The 21,356-nt window shown below is 45.1% G+C and overlaps 1 protein-coding gene across 3 annotated transcripts in view; it reads left to right on the forward strand.

The window, feature by feature from the left end:
- thbs2a (thrombospondin 2a) overlaps nt 1–21,356 on the forward strand; it is a 56,768-nt gene that overhangs the window by 31,255 nt on the left and 4,157 nt on the right. For all 3 annotated transcript variants that reach the window (XM_034184634.1, XM_034184633.1, XM_034184635.1), the window contains exons 15-21: nt 58–217; nt 1,192–1,310; nt 1,395–1,629; nt 3,983–4,210; nt 4,296–4,567; nt 4,654–4,751; nt 11,959–12,098. In XM_034184634.1, the coding sequence (XP_034040525.1) occupies nt 58–217; nt 1,192–1,310; nt 1,395–1,629; nt 3,983–4,210; nt 4,296–4,567; nt 4,654–4,751; nt 11,959–12,098 (1,252 nt within the window). The remainder of the gene's footprint in view (nt 1–57; nt 218–1,191; nt 1,311–1,394; nt 1,630–3,982; nt 4,211–4,295; nt 4,568–4,653; nt 4,752–11,958; nt 12,099–21,356) is intronic.

The raw sequence follows: 21,356 nt of genomic DNA on the forward strand, positions 1-21,356 counted from the left end.
ACAGATGTGAGTTGTTGCTGACAACAACTGGTAACAAATATATACTCTGTGCCACAGGACAACTGTGCCCTCCTTTACAATCCCCGCCAGTTTGATTTTGACAAGGATGACGTTGGTGACCGCTGTGACAACTGTCCATATGAGCACAACCCTGCTCAAATCGACACCGACCACAATGGAGAAGGCGACGCCTGCGCTGTAGACATTGATGGAGATGGTAAAACAAACTACAAATGTGAAGCTATGGGAAGAAAATTTAAGTTTTCTTGCTGCTTGTCATTTGCTGACCAGTGTTGGGGGTGAGGGACAATCAGAATCAGATTTATTGCCAAGTAAGTTCTCACATACAAGGAATTTGATCTGGTGTCATTGGAGCATAAACAACAATAAAAGAACATACTTCTGTAAGAAGTACTTGGTGCATAAACAACAGTAAAATGAAAAGGAAAAAATACTTCTGTAAGAAGTAATAGGTGCATAAACAACAGTAAAAAGTACGGAAAAAATATTTCTGTAAGAAGTAAATGAGTCAAATAGACAAATGAGCAAAACTAGGTTTACTGTCAAATAGGTATAGTGGATGGTGGTAAATGGGGATCTCTGGCAATATTTATAAGTGTAGCAGTTCTAGCTGTACCTTTGTAATTTATTTACTTTCACCAAGGGGAAGAATTAGCTTGGATTTGAAGTTGTTGTGACATTCGTGTATGTGTCTTTGTGATGGCATAAGGCCAGTTTTTGAAAAGCTACACAGTAAACTTTACACAGTAAAATTTACTCTGCTGGGAAAATATTTGGTCCCAGTTCAGATAGATTTAAATATACTCAATCACAGTGCTAAATCAACTAAATCACCATGTAAAATCAATTCTTATAGTAGTAGTAGAAACACTTGATTTGACAAAACGGACAAGATGGTAGAGCTGATTTCATTCTATAATAGAGTGTATTTTACTCTATTTAGACTGGGACCAAATGTTATCCCAGCAGAGTATATTTTACTCAGCAAAATTTACTGTGTAGAACAAGCTAAAAAGAAAAAGTGATAAACGCTAAGATTTTGCATTGAATTTAGATGGTTTGTTTTTGACTTATCAATACTGTGAGATGCGCACCAAATAAATAAAGGAATATATTGACATCAGCCTATTCAAGGCAGTTTTATATTACATTTAATTTCTTTATTTTCAGATATTTTGAATGAGAGCGACAACTGTCCTTATGTGTACAACACTGATCAGAAGGACACTGACATGGATGGAGTAGGTGACCAGTGTGACAACTGTCCATTGCTGCATAACCCTGACCAGGTAACCTGCTGCATATCTGATGATGTACCACCATAGTCATTGCAGGATGTGTTTAACCTGCTAACCTCTGTATGTTTCCAACAGACTGATGTAGACAACGACCTGGTTGGAGATCAGTGCGATAATAACCAGGACATTGATGAAGACGGCCACCAGAACAACCTGGATAACTGTCCCTACGTTGCCAATGCCAACCAGGCTGACCATGACAAAGACGGCAAAGGAGATGCGTGTGACTATGATGATGATAATGATGGTATACCTGATGACAGGGACAACTGCAGACTAACGCCTAACGCAGACCAGCTGGACTCTGACGGTGAGTTTGAAGTATTTTAAGTGTTCCAAGGCTGGGGGTCATGTGCATACCACATGCTTTTAAATACATTGTTCAATATATAGTTTCTGTCTTCCTTTCAAACTTTGATGTACTGAAGACACATTATGTGAAACATATGTGCAATATACTAACAACTAAAGGAAAGCTAAGCTGTGGATGAGGGGTTTCAGACTACTACTTCAAGCGCCAGAAGTCACCTGCATGACAGTGTTCGAAGGCCTTTCATGTGTATTTTCATTATATTATTATTATTATAATACCCCCAACCAATACAGGTGGGTTATACTTGTAGTAATACCAAGGATTTCAATCTGTCCGGAGAAATTTTATGTTCGAGCAACTTCGCAAAAATTATTAAAGGCACTTGTTTTCAGATTCGGTTTGTATAATCTGTACCGCTAGAAGAGGTGTCGTCAAAAATTAGAATTTAGCAGTGTTCCATTTGATTTGGCCTGTTGAATTAAAAAAAAAAACTACTCAAGTGACACATTTCAAATTTGGGCCATATAATCTATGTCATTAGTAGATGTGCAGTGCACATTTTACAAGCAGATACAGTGTTGCCAACATATATCTTATACGGCATATTGCATACCTTTCATGAAGACACATAACATATGAAAACATAAAAATAGACTGAAGATGTTCATTGAGTGCTGGTATTTCACACATATTATGGTAGAAAGATTAAAAAAGAAAATAAGATTATAAAATCAAACCTTCACTGTGCCTTGCTTGTGATAGAAGCACTATGATGACCCCTCCAAGATGGCAGCCGCATTTCTTGCGCCACAGCAACCAATGCGGCATCAACTCCTCTTTATAATGTCTATGTTTGTCTACCGTCGGCCTTGTGATAGAATCACTACAATGACTGGTCCAAGATGACGACCGCATTTCTTGCGCCACAGCAACCAATACTCTTCTTTATAATGTCTGTGTTCGTCTCCCATCAGTTTGTGGCTTTTTATGGCTTTTTATGACAACGGTTTGTGACTTTTTCCCCACTGCTGAGATTTTTTTGTGCCATTTCTGGTTTGTGCCTTCGTCTACCATACGTTTGTGGCTTTTTGTGGCTTCTTATGACAATGGTTTGTGGCTTTTTCCCCACTGCAGAGACTTTTTGTGCCATTTACGGTTTGTGCCTTCATCTACCATAGAGCGAGCCTCGCGCAAAAGTGCCTCAATCACTCTCATTTGTGACTAAGTTAATACCTGATCCATACTGGGGATTTAGCAGATATTTGATATTAACATCGAAAAGCCTTTTTGATCTATATTTTGTAATATATTTTTGCTTATTAAAAGTCACTTCAAACAAGAATTTGACCTTGAAAATGTTTTCCAGTGTCAAAATTAGTAGAATTAGAAGCTAGTGTTGGTGGAGGTTTGCGCTCTACAAGCGCGGTGCTCTAGTTGCAGGATTATTTATTTATTTATTTATTGTTTGTGTGTGTGTGTGTGTGATGCAGCTGCACATTTTGTATGAGAAGGTACAAATTTTGTCCTCGGAAAAAGCTGAATGCCTGACACCTTTAATCAGAATATGCTTGTATTAGATTGCTCAGTATTTTATATTTTTCTTTGATGTAATTGCCCGTTCTCCCGCACTCAAAGACTTGGTACCCAGTAAAATATTCACAGTTTTTGTGCACATTGTTGCACCATCTCCAATAATAACAACAGGTGTAAAATAACGAAGCTCGTGGAAAGAGTCAGCAGCTGGTGAGGGTGATGTCATTGTGCATGACTTCAGCTGCGGAGGGCACACGCCAGGATGTGACGCTTTTATTTCCTTTACGCCTTGCTCTTCATTAATCTACGGTGCCTGATTTAAACAGGGTTACCTGGAGTTTGTACAGCTGTTCGTAAGTGGAAACAGACTGTGGAGGAAGGAAGGAAAGCAACACTTTCACTCTGTTCACAGCTCACCAGATAGTGTTTATTCGACTGAATCGTTTTAGCCCCTTCTGCAACGACAAAGTAGACGATGACACAAAGCAGCGAGCTACCTCAGCACAGCCGTCTCCATTTGCTGCTGCCGTCCTTTCCTCAGCAGGCTCCTCGCTTGAAGTCTGGATTTAATAAACTTCAGAATTCAGATAGTGGTCACAGCTTGAAAAGAAGACAAATTTAGCTTCATAGTCCTGATATTATTTGGCTGAATTGATGTTTTTCCATTTATTATGTAACCTTGGAGGAGATCCTCAGTGCTCAGTACACTGGAAATATTAGGACCCTGACATCAGCTTCAGCAGAACTGCCCTTTAAGGAAAGTAGAAAATGATGCAAAAATCATGCATGATTCCGTTCTCTTTGTTGCAAAAACCAGGTGATGGAAGAGGTGACGCCTGCAAAGACGACTTTGATAACGACAGTATCCCAGATATTTATGATGTCTGTCCTGAGAACAATGCCATCAGTATCACAGACTTCAGGAAGTTCCAGATGGTCCACTTGGACCCTAAGGGAACCACTCAAATTGATCCCAACTGGGTGGTGAGACACCAGGGGAAAGAGCTTGTGCAGACTGCCAACTCTGACCCAGGCATCGCAGTAGGTGAGCAGCAAATATGTTTTCTCTCCAGCACCTAAGATCTGTACATGCTGTCCCAACATTTACTGTCACACTTTTCCCATCTTAGGTTTTGATGAGTTCAGTGCCGTGGACTTCAGCGGCACAATGTACGTGAACACGGACAGAGATGATGATTACGCGGGCTTTGTGTTCGGCTACCAGTCGAGTGCGCGCTTTTACGTGGTGATGTGGAAACAGATTACACAGACGTACTGGGAGGACAAGCCGTCCAAGGCCTTTGGTATCTCTGGTGTTTCACTCAAAGTCGTCAACTCGACCACCGGAGCTGGAGAAAATCTCAGGAACGCTTTGTGGCACACTGGCAACACACCTGGACAGGTGCGCAGCAGTCTGAATGCAGGTTTATTCACATTTTTTAAACGTGTATATAGTGTGTCTGACGTTTCTTCAATATTAATTTTTAGGTGCGGACTCTGTGGCATGACCCCAAAAACATTGGTTGGAAGGATTACACTGCATACAGGTGGCATCTCATCCACAGACCGAAGACTGGGTTTATCAGGTAAAAAAAAAAAAAGCAGAACAGATACACAGAGGGTTCAAAATCCATATTTTACACAGATTCAAGCAAAGTAACTCGTGATTCAGTGATGCCATAATCTGTGGTTCTGCGTGGCTTTACATTTGATCAAGTGTTAAATAATTAGAGTTTTTCTCAGAAAATTTAGCAAGGGGTGATACCAGGTGCAAGGGAGCAAAGTGGGGGGGATTTATCCGGGCTTGGGACCAGAACTCAGAATGGACTGGCTGCACACCCAATGTGGCTGAGATTTGACAAACTTTAAGGTTAATGCCCTGCCTCCTTGTACACTCCTCATTTATCCAGATTTAGGACCAGAACTCTGAGGCTTGTTGAAGGACTAGAACAACAACTTTCAGGCCCATAGCCAGGATCTGAAAACGGGGTTCTTTTTGGTGAAAGTGGAGCTTTGCAGACAAGGGGTCCGGGGGCCTTCAGTGAAGCAAGGTGGTGGCAGCATCATGTTGTGGAGATGTTTTTCAGCAGCAGGAACTGGGAGACTACTCAGGATTGAGGGAAAGATGAATGCAGAAATGTACAGAGACATCCTGGATGAAAACCTGCTACAGAGCGCTCTTGACCTCAGACTGTGGGGGCGGTTCATCTTTCAGCAGGACAATAACACTAAGCACACAGCCAAGATATCCTGAGAAAGGTCTTTACTTTAGCCAGAAGATGCAGCTGGAAAAAACTTGCATTGACAACAGAGTTTATCTGTTGATCAAACCTCAATCAGCTATTAAACACATACTAACCCCAAGAGCCATAATCATTTTCATATTTATGGCTTCCTGAACTCTAAATGACCTGATTTTAAAGCTACAACCCTAGACAGACCCAGTAATACCTGAGCTTACACATTAGTTATGTAGTTACCCAGAAAAGTTAAACTAAGTAAACTTATTTTTATATAGCTCATCAATTAAAAAGTCCAGAACTGTAGTAAAATCAGGCCAAGAGTAATACTGATTTAAACATTTTAGCTGTTAAAAATACTGTATTGTTATTATTAGTAGTAGTAGTTTTCTATTAGTATGAAAAAATGTCTTGAAATGAACGAGAGCCCCCCCCTCCCCCCCACCACCACTACCACCACAGCAACAACAACAACAACACCCTCTTTCCATCTGGACTTGCCCCTGGTTTGCAGTCTGTTAGTAGGAAGAATGGAGAAGTTGTGTATTTATGTGGAAAGCATGACCTAATTAAGAGGTAAGAAGGTTTTATCAGTGTTTTTAGTTGTAACTTCACGGCATCCTCAGAAAGCGACTTTAGATCTATTTGAAAAGAAAGCATTAGTATTTCGTGTAACGCATCACACATTCTGTGGCTGTGTTTTTAGTTTAACCACAGCGAGGACATGCTAGTTTAACCACAGCAAGGCTTTGCTGGCTATGGAGCAGACAACAGAGTGTGGGAGCTGTGTAAAAAAAAAGACGTGTTTACGCATTCTTACTGACATTTTGCCAGATTTTTAGTATTTTTGAAAAAAATACGGTGTTTATTACAAACAGACTTGCTATTTCCTGGCATCAACGCTAAGTAATTCACGCAAAACTCGATCGCCAAGGTGAAGGCTGTATGCTAGGAATAACGCTTAAAAAAAAAATCGGCATTTCGGCAAGGGGGTGCACAGCCAAAACAAGGTGCCCTATTTCCCAGTTTAGAAAAAAACCCTGGTTTCGATTTGGACTTTTCAGGGTCACCCCAAAGACAAAGGTTATGTAGCAAATTAAAAGCTGATATAGAATTACTTCATATTAGTCTTTAATTGTAATTTTAAATAAATTGAGCTTTACCTTTCAATCAATCAATCAATCAATTTTTTTTTTATATAGCGCCAAATCACAACAAAAAGTTGCCCCAAGGCGCTTTATATTGTAAGGCAAGGCCATACAATAATTATGTAAAACCCCAACGGTCAAAACGACCCCCTGTGAGCAAGCACTTGGCTACAGTGGGAAGGAAAAACTCCCTTTTAACAGGAAGAAACCTCCAGCAGAACCAGGCTCAGGGAGGGGCAGTCTTCTGCTGGGACTGGTTGGGGCTGAGGGAGAGAACCAGGAAAAAGACATGCTGTGGAGGGGAGCAGAGATCGATCACTAATGATTAAATGCAGAGTGGTGCATACAGAGCAAAAAGAGAAAGAAACAGTGCATCATGGGAACCCCCCAGCAGTCTACGTCTATAGCAGCATAACTAAGGGATGGTTCAGGGTCACCTGATCCAGCCCTAACTATAAGCTTTAGCAAAAAGGAAAGTTTTAAGCCTAATCTTAAAAGTAGAGAGGGTGTCTGTCTCCCTGATCTGAATTAGGAGCTGGTTCCACAGGAGAGGAGCCTGAAAGCTGAAGGCTCTGCCTCCCATTCTACTCTTACAAACCCTAGGAACTACAAGTAAGCCTGCAGTCTGAGAGCGAAGCGCTCTATTGGGGTGATATGGTACTACGAGGTCCCTAAGATAAGATGGGACCTGATTATTCAAAACCTTATAAGTAAGAAGGAGAATTTTAAATTCTATTCTAGAATTAACAGGAAGCCAATGAAGAGAGGCCAATATGGGTGAGATATGCTCTCTCCTTCTAGTCCCCGTTAGTACTCTAGCTGCAGCATTTTGAATTAACTGAAGGCTTTTTAGGGAACCTTTAGGACAACCTGATAATAATGAATTACAATAGTCCAGCCTAGAGGAAATAAATGCATGAATTAGTTTTTCAGCATCACTCTGAGACAAGACCTTTCTAATTTTAGAGATATTGCGTAAATGCAAAAAAGCAGTCTTACATATTTGTTTAATATGCGCTTTGAATGACATATCCTGATCAAAAATGACTCCAAGATTTCTCACAGTATTACTAGAGGTCAGGGTAATGCCATCCAGAGTAAGGATCTGGTTAGACACCATGTTTCTAAGATTTGTGGGGCCAAGTACAATAACTTCAGTTTTATCTGAGTTTAAAAGCAGGAAATTAGAGGTCATCCATGTCTTTATGTCTGTAAGACAATCCTGCAGTTTAGCTAATTGGTGTGTGTCCTCTGGCTTCATGGATAGATAAAGCTGGGTATCATCTGCGTAACAATGAAAATTTAAGCAATACCGTCTAATAATACTGCCTAAGGGAAGCATGTATAAAGTGAATAAAATTGGTCCTAGCACAGAACCTTGTGGAACTCCATAATTAACTTTAGTCTGTGAAGAAGATTCCCCATTTACATGAACAAATTGTAATCTATTAGACAAATATGATTCAAACCACCGCAGCGCAGTGCCTTTAATACCTATGGCATGCTCTAATCTCTGTAATAAAATTTTATGGTCAACAGTATCAAAAGCAGCACTGAGGTCTAACAGAACAAGCACAGAGATGAGTCCACTGTCCGAGGCCATAAGAAGATCATTTGTAACCTTCACTAATGCTGTTTCTGTACTATGATGAATTCTAAAACCTGACTGAAACTCTTCAAATAGACCATTCCTCTGCAGATGATCAGTTAGCTGTTTTACAACTACCCTTTCAAGAATTTCTGAGAGAAAAGGAAGGTTGGAGATTGGCCTATAATTAGCTAAGATAGCTGGGTCAAGTGATGGCTTTTTAAGTAATGGTTTAATTACTGCCACCTTAAAAGCCTGTGGTACATAGCCAACTAACAAAGATAGATTGATCATATTTAAGATCGAAGCATTAAATAATGGTAGGGCTTCCTTGAGCAGCCTGGTAGGAATGGGGTCTAATAGACATGTTGATGGTTTGGATGAAGTAACTAATGAAAATAACTCAGACAGAACAATCGGAGAGAAAGAGTCTAACCAAATACCGGCATCACTGAAAGCAGCCAAAGATAACGATACGTCTTTGGGATGGTTATGAGTAATTTTTTCTTTAATAGTTAAAATTTTGTTAGCAAAGAAAGTCATGAAGTCATTACTAGTTAAAGTTAATGGAATACTCAGCTCAATAGAGCTCTGACTCTTTGTCAGCCTGGCTACAGTGCTGAAAAGAAACCTGGGGTTGTTCTTATTTTCTTCAATTAGTGATGAGTAGAAAGATGTCCAAGCTTTACGGAGGGCTTTTTTATAGAGCAACAGACTCTTTTTCCAGGCTAAGTGAAGATCTTCTAAATTAGTGAGACGCCATTTCCTCTCCAACTTACGGGTTATCTGCTTTAAGCTACGAGTTTGTGAGTTATACCACGGAGTCAGGCACTTCTGATTTAAAGCTCTCTTTTTCAGAGGAGCTACAGCATCCAAAGTTGTCTTCAATGAGGATGTAAAACTATTGACGAGATACTCTATCTCACTTACAGAGTTTAGGTAGCTACTCTGCACTGTGTTGGTATATGGCATTAGAGAACATAAAGAAGGAATCATATCCTTAAACCTAGTTACAGCGCTTTCTGAAAGACTTCTAGTGTAATGAAACATTCCCCACTGCTGGGTAGTCCATCAGAGTAAATGTAAATGTTATTAAGAAATGATCAGACAGAAGGGAGTTTTCAGGGAATACTGTTAAGTCTTCTATTTCCATACCATAAGTCAGAACAAGATCTAAGATATGATTAAAGTGGTGGGTGGACTCATTTACATTTTGAGCAAAGCCAATAGAGTCTAATAATAGATTAAATGCAGTGTTGAGGCTGTCATTCTCAGCATCTGTGTGGATGTTAAAATCGCCCACTGTAATTATCTTATCTGAGCTAAGCACTAAGTCAGACAAAAGGTCTGAAAATTCACAGAGAAACTCACAGTAATGACCAGGTGGACGATAGATAATAACAAATAAAACTGGTTTTTGGGACTTCCAATTTGGATGGACAAGACTAAGAGTCAAGCTTTCAAATGAATTAAAGCTCTGTCTGGGTTTTTGATTAATTAATAAGCTGGAATGGAAGATTGCTGCTAATCCTCCGCCTCGGCCCGTGCTACGAGCATTCTGACAGTTAGTGTGACTCGGGGGTGTTGACTCATTTAAACTAACATATTCATCCTGCTGTAACCAGGTTTCTGTAAGGCAGAATAAATCAATATGTTGATCAATTATTATATCATTTACCAACAGGGACTTAGAAGAGAGAGACCTAATGTTTAATAGACCACATTTAACTGTTTTAGTCTGTGGTGCAGTTGAAGGTGCCATATTATTTTTTCTTTTTGAATTTTTATGCTTAAATAGATTTTTGCTGGTTATTGGTGGTCTGGGAGCAGACACCGTCTCTACGGGGATGGGGTAATGAGGGGATGGCAGGGGGAGAGAAGCTGCAGAGAGGTGTGTAAGACTACAACTCTGCTTCCTGGTCCCAACCCTGGATAGTCACGGTTTGGAGGATTTAAGAAAATTGGCCAGATTTCTAGAAATGAGAGCTGCTCCATCCAAAGTGGGATGGATGCCGTCTCTCCTAACAAGACCAGGTTTTCCCCAGAAGCTTTGCCAATTATCTATGAAGCCCACCTCATTTTTTGTACACCACTCAGACAGCCAGCAATTCAAGGAGAACATGCGGCTAAACATGTCACTCCCAGTCCGATTGGGGAGGGGCCCAGAGAAAACTACAGAGTCCGACATTGTTTTTGCAAAGTTACACACCGATTCAATGTTAATTTTAGTGACCTCCGATTGGCGTAACCGGGTGTCATTACTGCCGACGTGAATTACAATCTTACCAAATTTACGCTTAGCCTTAGCCAGCAGTTTCAAATTTCCTTCAATGTCGCCTGCTCTGGCCCCCGGAAGACAATTGACTATGGTTGCTGGTGTCGCTAACTTCACATTTCTCAAAACAGAGTCGCCAATAACCAGAGTTTGATCCTCGGCGGGTGTGTCGTGGAGTGGGGAAAAACGGTTAGTAATGTGAACGGGTTGGCGGTGTACACGGGGCTTCTGTTTAGGGCTACGCTTCCTCCTCACAGTCACCCAGTCGGCCTGCTTTCCCGGCTGCTCGGGATCTGCCAGAGGGAAACTAACGGCGGCTAAGCTACGTTGGTCCGCACCGACTACAGGGGCCTGGCTAGCTGTAGAATTTTCCAAGGTGCGGAGCCGAGTCTCCAATTCGCCCAGCCTGGCCTCCAAAGCTATGAATAAGCTACACTTATTACAAGTACCGTTACTGCTAAAGGAGGCCGAGGAATAACTAAACATTTCACACCCAGAGCAGAAAAGTGCGGGAGAGACAGGAGAAACCGCCATGCTAAATTGGCTAAGAGCTAGTAGCTGCGCTAAGCTAGCGGATTCCTAAAAACACGCAAAGTGAATAATGTGTAAATAATTTAGAGGTGATTCAGCAGAAGGAGTGCTTTAGTTAAGGCACGTGAAGATTACACTGGGAAACAAATCGTTATCTAGATAACTAGATCAATCTAACTGCGCAGATTAAACAGCTAACAGATACAGAAAAACACCGCTGTGCTCCGGAACAGGAAGTGATACAATACCGCAGTGAGAGCCAACCACCAGTAGAGGCCTTTCTACCTTTCAAGATTACACAAGTTCAAAGATTATATGATCAATAGAAAGATGATATATGACTTCGTATTAGTGTTTAATAATAACTATAGTTATAGCTTTGTTAAAATAGCCATTCTAAATATCCATAATGCATAAGCATTTGGCTAAACATTTAATCTTGGCCTGTGACCCTGTCTTTTACCTTTTTTTTTTTTTTACCAAATCAAATCACTTTTCTCCATTAATAACATTCATTCATTCACCACATTTGGTCCAAATGGGATGGACACACCCACAACTGACAATAATACACTCGCATGTGCTACTGCCCTTGAGTGTAAGTAGCTTATTTCTAAATTAATCACTGGTTGTCTTTCTCTGCAGCAACAACTACAAAACCTGGTCCTTCTCCACCAGTGGACTACTTATACTGTGCATCTTTATTTCATTGTTCTTTATCAGTTAAAATACCTTAATTGCAGCAGAGAACATAATAGAAATAGTGATTATGTACATGATCAAGCACACACACACACGCGAGCATGAACACACACACATTAGGTCATCAGTGACCGTGACAAAGCAAAGCGTTAAAGGGATAGTGAAAGGTGGCCTATTTCTGCCAGTAAAACTGATGAATGTGTTGAAAGCAGATTTTGAGAGAGATAACCATCCTCGGTGATCAAACAAATTCAGTACTCGGCGCCTCTACATGAACACATTAATGACTAAATGTGTTTAATTTTGCAGGGTTGTAGTCTATGAAGGAAAACAGATCATGGCTGATTCTGGACCAATTTATGACAAGACATTTGCCGGTGGAAGGTTAGGCTTGTTTGTCTTCTCACAAGAACTGGTCTTCTTCTCCGATCTCAAATATGAGTGCAGAGGTAAGAAGAAACACTCATTTGTTAAACCTGTAACTAATATTTATGTTGTTACTGTTGTTGATTTTAGAGAAATCAGTTCACTTATGTAACGTGTAATATTTAAATCATGAGATAGCGAGTATGTTTTGGCATCAAAGGTCAAACTTGGCACCATATGCTTGCTTGAAGGAGATCAGAGAAGGACAGTAACAGTGTTGTTCCCCCTTAATAAAACAGTATGAGCCTACAGGTGGCTCGTGGGGTGGAGGCGGGACTGATTAAATGCTAAACAAACAGCAGCATTTGATTTGAAGTTTACAATCAGTTATAAGCACCAATGCTTGCTCACAGTGGGACTCAAACCAGTGACATTGTGGAACATGGGTAGAGTTTTAAATACTAGGTTACCAGGACACAGTGGACACTATGTTCTGCCTGGCACATCAATGTGCATAGTGCATCACAAGTGTTGTTTGTAGTTTCTAGCCACACAGTTGTGGTTTTCACAACCAGCACCCATGTCTACTAAATCAAGTCCACTTGCACTCATTCTGTGCACCCATGTGCATGCTGGACTAAAGTGTATGTGCATCATTATTGTGTGGCAGCAGAACAGCGTTACCTGAGGGAGCTTTGATGGCCATTGTCTGCTGGTGCACTCTGACAGGTTGGTGCTGATCCATTAACCCGCCACCAAACCTCTCACTTGCGTCTACTTTCTTGATACTAGAGCTGATTGGTTTCTTTCATGTCAAGTTCAACATTTTCATGATTAATTAGGTGATTTTAGTCCAGTGGATCGCAATCCTGCTCCTCAGTTACCTCTAGTCTGCACTGCTCTACCACAACTAGGGATGGGTATCGATAAGATTTTATTGATATCGATACCGTTATCGATTCCCTTATCGATACCTCTTGTGAATTTTTTGTGTACTAAAAGTAGGCTTTATGGGTTTTCTATGTCAGCGGGTCAAAGAGCTTTTTCTTATCATGCACCCACTCTGTGGAACGTTCTTCCTGCGACCGTGAGGCAGTTGGAGTCTGTGGACATTTTTAAGTAAAGACTTAAAACCTCTTTTTATTCTCTTTCTTATGAATAGTTTTTTTTTATCTGTTTTATTCTTTTACTTCTGTTTTTAAAAATGTATTTGAATTTTTTTACATTTTTATTTATTTATTTACATTTTTTATGTTGAACTGTTCTATGTGAGGCACCTTGAGACAGCTTTTGTTATGATTTGGTGCTTTATAAGCTGATTAAACTCAAATTGAATTGAAACTGAACAACATTTTATTGAGTCTTAAAGTAAATAAATATCAAATTGGACACTGGATCCTTAAACTTTGGACATAATAAACTCTATATGGTGGATCCTTGATCTCTGGACATAAATATTAATAAAGAAAATCTGTAGTTATTGTCAAAAGCATTTCCTTTCAGACATTAATTGTTGTGAAAGTGTAGGAACACGGACCTACAACAGGGGGGCGCAAATGAACGGACAATGGAGGAAGTCAAATAACAACACTTTACTGTTGTGAATAAGCACAACAAACACAGCAGATTACAATAGTAGACAAAGAAGTCAATTCACAAAATGTGTCACGTGGGCAGGCTCGAAGATAAGAGACGTCTGTCCAAAGCAGAACCGGAACCACACGATTTCCTCTGCCACCGAGCCCCGGGAATACTGGAGCCGCCAAGTCCCGAACTCCCAGGTGGCCACTGCCTCCGCTTGTCGGATCTGGTACTGCTGGCGAGGAACAAAAACAGTTAAATGTGGGTGCGTTTGCACCCAGCAACACGTATGGTGGGAAAACCACCTCCACCTCTCGTCGGAAGAAATGTCTGCTATCCAACGCACAAAGTAACAAAGTATTAATGTCAGGAAGACAACACAGTTGGCTGAGTACTTTACCTCCTTGGTAGAGCGATATCTCGGCAAAGAGGTGGAGATGTCGTCTTGCTGATATACCACTGAAGATCAGATGATTGGTGACAGCTGTCGTAGGTGATAAGTGACAGCTGTCACCCCGGCTGCTCCTGTGAGGCGGCAGCGCCCTCTGGTGCCTGGAGCCCGCACTCCAGGCAGGGCGCCCTCTGGTGGTGGTGGGCCAGCAGTACCTCCTCTTCAGCGGCCCACACAACAGGACCCCCCCCTCAACGGGCGCCTCCTGCCGCCCGACCAGGCTTGTCCGGGTGGCGGCGGTAGAAATCGGCCAGGAGGGCCGGGTCCAGGATGAAGCTCTTCTTCACCCAGGAGCGTTCTTCGGGTCCGTACCCCTCCCAGTCCACCAAATACTGGAAGCCCCGGCCCATCCTACGGACATCCAAGAGCCGGCGCACAGTCCAAGCCGGCTCGCCATCGATGATCCGGGCAGGAGGCGTGCCGGACCCGGAGCACAGAGGGGTGAGGTGTGATGTGGCTTTATCCGGGACACATGGAAAACAGGATGGATCCGCAGTGAGGCCGGAAGCTGAAGCCTCACTGCGGCTGGACTGATGACCTTGAGGATCTTGAAGGGACCGATGTAACGATCCTGCAGTTTAGGGGAGTCCACTTTGAGGGGAATGTCCTTTGTCGACAACCACACCTCCTGCCCCGGCCGATACGCAGGGGCCGGGGTCCGACGACGGTCTGCATGTGCTTTTGCCCTCGTCCGGGCCTTTAGCAAAGCAGAACGGGCGGCGCGCCACACCCGACGGCACTTCCGCAGCTGGGCCTGGACCGAGGGCACACCGACCTCTCCCTCAACCACCGGAAACAACGGGGGCTGGTACCCCAGACACACCTCAAAAGGGGAGAGGCCGGTGCCTGAAGACACCTGGCTGTTATGGGCATACTCGATCCAGGCCAAATGGGTACTCCAGGCCGTCGGGTGCGCGGCTGTCACGCAGCGCAGGGCCTGTTCCACCTCCTGATTGACCCGTTCTGCTTGCCCGTTGGTCTGAGGATGATACCCGGACGAGAGACTCACCGTGGCCCCCAGTTCCCGGCAGAAGCTCCTCCAGACTTGCGAGGAGAACTGGAGACCGCGATCGGAGACGATGTCTGTTGGAATCCCATGCAGCCGGACGACGTGGTGGACCAGGAGGTCCGCTGACTCCTGGGCAGTCGGGAGCTTCGGGAGGGCCACGAAGTGGGCCGCCTTGGAGAATCGGTCCACTATCGTGAGGATGGTGGTGTTGCCCTGGGACGGCGGGAGGCCCGTGACAAAATCCAGGCCGATGTGGGACCAGGGGCGATGAGGCACAGGCAGCGGTTGGAGCAGTCCCGATGCCCTGCGGTGGTCAGCCTTGCCCCTGGCGCAGGTGGTGCAGGCCTGGATATAATCCCGGACGTCGGCCTCCAGGGACGCCCACCAGAAGCGCTGCCGAACAACTGCCATGGTTCTACGCACCCCCGGATGACAGGAGAACTTGGAGCCGTGACAGAAGTCCAGGACTGCAGCCCTGGCCTCTGGTGGGACGTAAAGTTTGTTCTTCGGCCCAGTTCCGGGATCCGGGCTCCGTGCCAGGGCCTCCCGGACGGTTTTCTCTACGTCCCAGGTGAGGGTGGCCACGATAGCGGACTCCGGGATGATGGGTTCCGGTGGATCCGACAACTCCGTTTTGACTTCGTCTTCATGCACCCGGGACAAGGCATCCGATCTCTGGTTTTTGGTCCCGGGGCGGTAGGTGATCCGGAAGTCAAAACGGCCGAAGAACAGTGACCAGCGGGCTTGCCTGGGGTTCAGCCGCTTGGCGGTCCTGATATACTCCAGGTTCCGGTGGTCAGTGAAAACCGTGAATGGCACGGACGTTCCCTCCAACAGATGTCTCCACTCTTCAAGAGCCTCTTTCACCGCAAGGAGTTCTCGATTGCCGACGTCATAGTTCCGTTCGGCCGGGGTCAACCTGCGGGAAAAATAGGCACACGGGTGAAGGACCTTATCGGCCTCTCCGCTCTGGGAGAGCACAGCTCCTATCCCTGAGTCCGAGGCGTCCACTTCAACCACAAACTGGCGACTAGGATCGGGCTGCACCAGAACGGGTGCAGACGAGAAGCGCCGTTTCAACTCCTTGAACGCGGCATCGCACCGATCCGACCAGGTGAAGGGGACTTTTGGAGAGGTCAGGGCTGTCAGGGGGCTAACTACCTGACTGTAGCCCTTAATGAACCTCCTGTAGAAATGTGCAAAGCCGAGGAACTGTTGCAGCTTCCTACGGCTGGTGGGTTGGGGCCAGTCTCTCACCGCCGCAACCTTGGCCGGATCAGGAGCGACGGAGTTGGGGGAGATGATAAACCCCAGGAAGGACAAAGAAGTGCGGTGAAACTCACACTTCTCGCCCTTCACAAACAGCCGGTTCTCCAACAACCGCTGCAGGACCTGACGTACATGCCGGACATGAGTCTCAGGATCCGGAGAAAAGATGAGTATATCGTCTAGATATACGAAGACGAATCGGTGCAGGAAATCCTGCAAGACATCATTAACTAATGCTTGGAACGTCGCGGGGGCGTTTGTAAGGCCGAACGGCATGACCAGGTACTCAAAGTGACCTAAGGGGGTGCTAAATGCCGTCTTCCACTCGTCTCCCTTCCGGATCCGAACCAGGTGATACGCATTTCTAAGATCTAGCTTAGTGAATATCTGGGCTCCATGCAGGGGCGTGAACACTGAATCCAACAAGGGCAACGGGTATCGGTTACGAACCGTGATTTCGTTCAGCCCCCTATAATCAATGCATGGACGAAGTCCGCCGTCTTTTTTGCCCACAAAAAAGAAACCTGCACCCATCGGGGAGGTGGAATTCCGGATCAACCCGGCGGCTAAAGAGTCCCGGATGTAGGTCTCCATTGATTCGCGCTCAGGTCGTGAGAGGTTGTACAGCCTGCTGGACGGGAACTCAACGCCTGGAACCAAATCAATGGCACAATCGTACGGACGGTGCGGGGGAAGGGTGAGCGCCAGATCCTTACTGAACACATCCACAAGGTCATGGTACTCCAGCGGCACCGTCCCAAGATTGGGCGGGACTCTGACCTCCTCCCTAGCCTGGGAACCGGGAGGAACCGAGGAACCTAAACATACCCGATGGCAGGTCTCGCTCCACTGAACCACTACCCCGGACGGCCAATCGATCCGGGGATTGTGTTTTAACATCCAGGGGAACCCGAGAATCACACGGGAGGTGGCAGGAGTCACAAAAAACTCGATCTCCTCCCGGTGGTTCCCTGACACCACCAGAGTTACTGGTGGTGTCTTATGTGTGATTAGAGGGAGTAGGGAGCCATCTAGTGCCCGCACCTGCACAGGTGAAGTAAGCGCCACCAGAGGGAGCCCTGCCTCCCTGGCCCATCTGCTGTCTAGCAGATTCCCTTCAGAGCCCGTGTCCACCAGTGCTGGGGCCTGCAGGGTTAAATCCTCATAAAGGATTGTAACTGGGAGTCGTGTGGCAATATGGGTATGTCCCACGTGAATGTCTTGGCCCACCCCTAGCCCAGTTTCTAGGGGCGGGCATTGGTGTTTAACCGCTCGGGGCAGTCCCTCACTTGATGCTCTATTGAGCCACAAACAAAGCACGCTCCGCGGACCAGCCTCCTCTGTCTATCTGGTGGCCTAAATGTGGCCCTGCTCGTGTCCATAGCTTCATCAGCAGGGGGAGCTGTAACCACACGGAGCGTAGAGGCCGTGGAGCGTGGGGAGGGCGGAACTCGGTCAGAACCGGAAGGGAGAGGGACGGCGCGTGCCCGGCCACGCCCTTCGTCTCGTTCCTGACGGCGTTCTTCTAACCGATTGTCTAATCGTATAACGAGATCAATAAGCCCGTCTAAATCCCGCGGTTCGTCCTTGGCCACCAGGTGCTCCTTCAGGACCAACGACAGTCCGTTTACGAAGGCGGCACGGAGGGCAGTGCTATTCCAGCCGGACCTCGCAGCCGCAATGCGGAAGTCAACTGCATAAGCAGCTGCGCTCCGGCGCCCCTGTCTCATTGACAGCAGCACGGCTGAAGCGGTCTCTCCTCTATTTGGGTGATCAAACACTGTTCTGAACTCCCTCACAAACCCATCATATGTCAGAAGGAGCCGTGAATTTTGCTCCCAGAGCACTGTAGCCCAAGCGCGTGCCTCACCGCGAAGCAGATTAATCACATAAGCTATCCTACTAGCATCAGTCGCGTACATGATGGGACGTTGTGCGAAGACGAGCGAACACTGCATAAGAAAGTCCGCGCACGTCTCCACACAACCCCCGTACGGCTCTGGAGGGCTTATGTATGCTTCAGGGGAAGGTGGGAGGGGTCGTTGAACGACCTGTGGAACGTCACTGTTGCGCACAGGATCGACAGGAGGGGGAGCCGCAGCAGCGCCCTGAGGGCGCGCTTCCACCTGCGCGGCGAGAGCCTCCACCCTGCGGTTAAGGAGGACGTTCTGCTCGGTCATTAGATCCAACCGAGCCGTAAAAGCGGTGAGGATTCGCTGCAACTCACCGATCATTCCTCCTGCAGACGCCTGTGCGCCCTGCTCTTCCATTGGCTGTTCAACAGCCGGTTGACGCCCCTCGGGGTCCATGACGATGGGTGAGATATCCTGTTGTGAAAGTGTAGGAACACGGACCCACAACAGGGGGGCGCAAATGAACGGACAATGGAGGAAGTCAAATAACAACACTTTACTGTTGTGAATAAGCACAACAAACACAGCAGATTACAATAGTAGACAAAGAAGTCAATTCACAAAATGTGTCACGTGGGCAGGCTCGAAGATAAGAGACGTCTGTCCAAAGCAGAACGGGAACCACACGATTTCCTCTGCCACCGAGCCCCAGGAATACTGGAGCCGCCAAGTCCCGAACTCCCAGGTGGCCACTGCCTCCGCTTGTCGGATCTGGTACTGCTGGCGAGGAACAAAAACAGTTAAATGTGGGTGCGTTTGCACCCAGCAACACGTATGGTGGGAAAACCACCTCCACCTCTCGTCGGAAGAAATGTCTGCTATCCAACGCACAAAGTAACAAAGTATTAATGTCAGGAAGACAACACAGTTGGCTGAGTACTTTACCTCCTTGGTAGAGCGATATCTCGGCAAAGAGGTGGAGATGTCGTCTTGCTGATATACCACTGAAGATCAGATGATTGGTGACAGCTGTCGTAGGTGATAAGTGACAGCTGTCACCCCGGCTGCTCCTGTGAGGCGGCAGCACCCTCTGGTGCCTGGAGCCCGCACTCCAGGCAGGGCGCCCTCTGGTGGTGGTGGGCCAGCAGTACCTCCTCTTCAGCGGCCCACACAACATTAATGGCATTAATGTCTTTCCATACATCTGAGCGAAGCTCAGCTGCTGTGCTGCTTGTCAGGATGAAATTCAAAAAGAATGCAGCACGTCTCATTTTGGGATGAAAAAAAAACGTTTTAGTCGATTGTAGTTTCTTGTCTGTATTACAGAGTTTGTAAAGAGGTGTCATTTTATTTAAAGCGGTGATTCGTTTTGAAGTTATTAATTCCAACCGGACTCTGTCTCGGCAGAGAGCCGTGCAGAGTTTGGAGCTGTGCGAATGGAATGGAGGACGATTCTCGTTTCTTGACTGCAACAAGACAAGAGTCCCAGTTAGTGACTTTAATCCACACAAAAGTGACTCACGATATTTTAATGGCTTTGAGAGGGGTTAAGAAGCGGACTTACCGCTTCTGAAGAGCAGCGAATCAAAGAACCAACAAGCCAGTGGATCGAAGCATTGCTTCATTGGTTCACGCTTCAAAGTGGAGTTGCGCTGCAGAAACAGTTGATTACAGACATGCTGCAGGGTCTGTAATCAATGTAGAGGAATGATCATTTTCCCAACAAATACCCTCAAAAACAGCTCTGAAAGACCGATAAGGGAATCGTTAAGCACAAAGGTTATTGATATCGGTGGATCGAATCATTTCTTAACGATACTTGAAAAGAACTGGTTCTCGATACCCAATCCTAACCACAACTAAATGTCTTGAGCAGACGTCTGTTAACGCTTAATTGGCCGAGAGAGAACAGTGGGGCCCCTGAGGTCCAGGAATGGGAACCACTGTTTTGGGCAACCTCTTTTCAACCAGTACCACAGGTTGGTGCTCAGATTTACAAATGGCAATAATTGGATGGACATGCACCAGACACACCTTCACTTTGAGCTCCAGACCATGCTCCATCAACTGTTAAGATAGGGCTTTTTTCTTTTGAACCTCTTTCATACATATGTACCTCAACAGAGCAGCATTTTTGCTCCGAGACCCCTGAGCAGAAAATGACACCAATGAGAGGTGCAAACAGTCTTGGTAGTAGCTTGTAGTGCTGAAGCAATAGTAACAGTCTGCAATAGTGGCATTCTGGGTGGAAACAAGTGGCGGCATAGTCGCTAACACAGGTGTGGCTTTAGTTACAGTGCTATTCCACAGAGCGCCGTTCCGTCCCATTTAATCCCAAATAGTAAATCAGGACATGTTTTAAAGCAACATAGTAACTTCTTGTTCCATCTTTGTCAATCTTGAACTAACTTGGTATATATAGTCATTACAGCCATCGCTGGCACCAAATTTGAAATCAAGATCCAATTTTTGTGGCCCAGCGGGTAAGAAATTCGAAGCCAAAGCAGCTTTTGTTGAGATTCTGGCTGAGAGTGCATTTCCTTTTCTTTTGTTTTTGGGCAGGTTGCCATGTGTGCACTTTATAAGCCGCACTTTATAAGCCAGCCTGTTAGGAGGAAAGACAGATTAAGGCATTCATCTAGTTTTTGCACTTTTTTGGAATAGGGGTGTTAAGCAGACAGATGTCTGTGAGGGCAACAACAAGAGAATAATTTAGTGTCAGTAAACAGGATTCCAACATATGATACAGGAAGCCCAACATATGGCAAACTAAACAAGAATGGAAATGGAGGTCAGTAATTGGAGATCAAACACTAAAATAAAACACAAGAATCAGGCATTCAAATATAACAATCTGGCACTGGAATGAATGATATGTGGCAGGTAGATAACGTATAACTCAATTAACAGGGACATGAGTATGCATTTGAAACCAGAAACCTGAATGCCCAGGAAGAAGAGACAGCAACATGCACTCAGAGCAGAACTGTCAAAGTAAAAGAATGAGGAAAATGACAACATGGAGGAAATATCACTGCTAGACTAATAACGCGGATGAGATTGCATTAGGAGTAGAAACCACAAGATAAACACTAGAAATATAAAATGAGCCAGAGTATTTATTAACTCAAATACCGTCAAATATTTGATTCCACACATAATGTCTATAATTAAAATC

This window comes from Thalassophryne amazonica, chromosome 13 (genome assembly GCF_902500255.1).
Source record: "Thalassophryne amazonica chromosome 13, fThaAma1.1, whole genome shotgun sequence".
Taxonomy (NCBI): Eukaryota; Metazoa; Chordata; class Actinopteri; order Batrachoidiformes; family Batrachoididae; genus Thalassophryne; species Thalassophryne amazonica.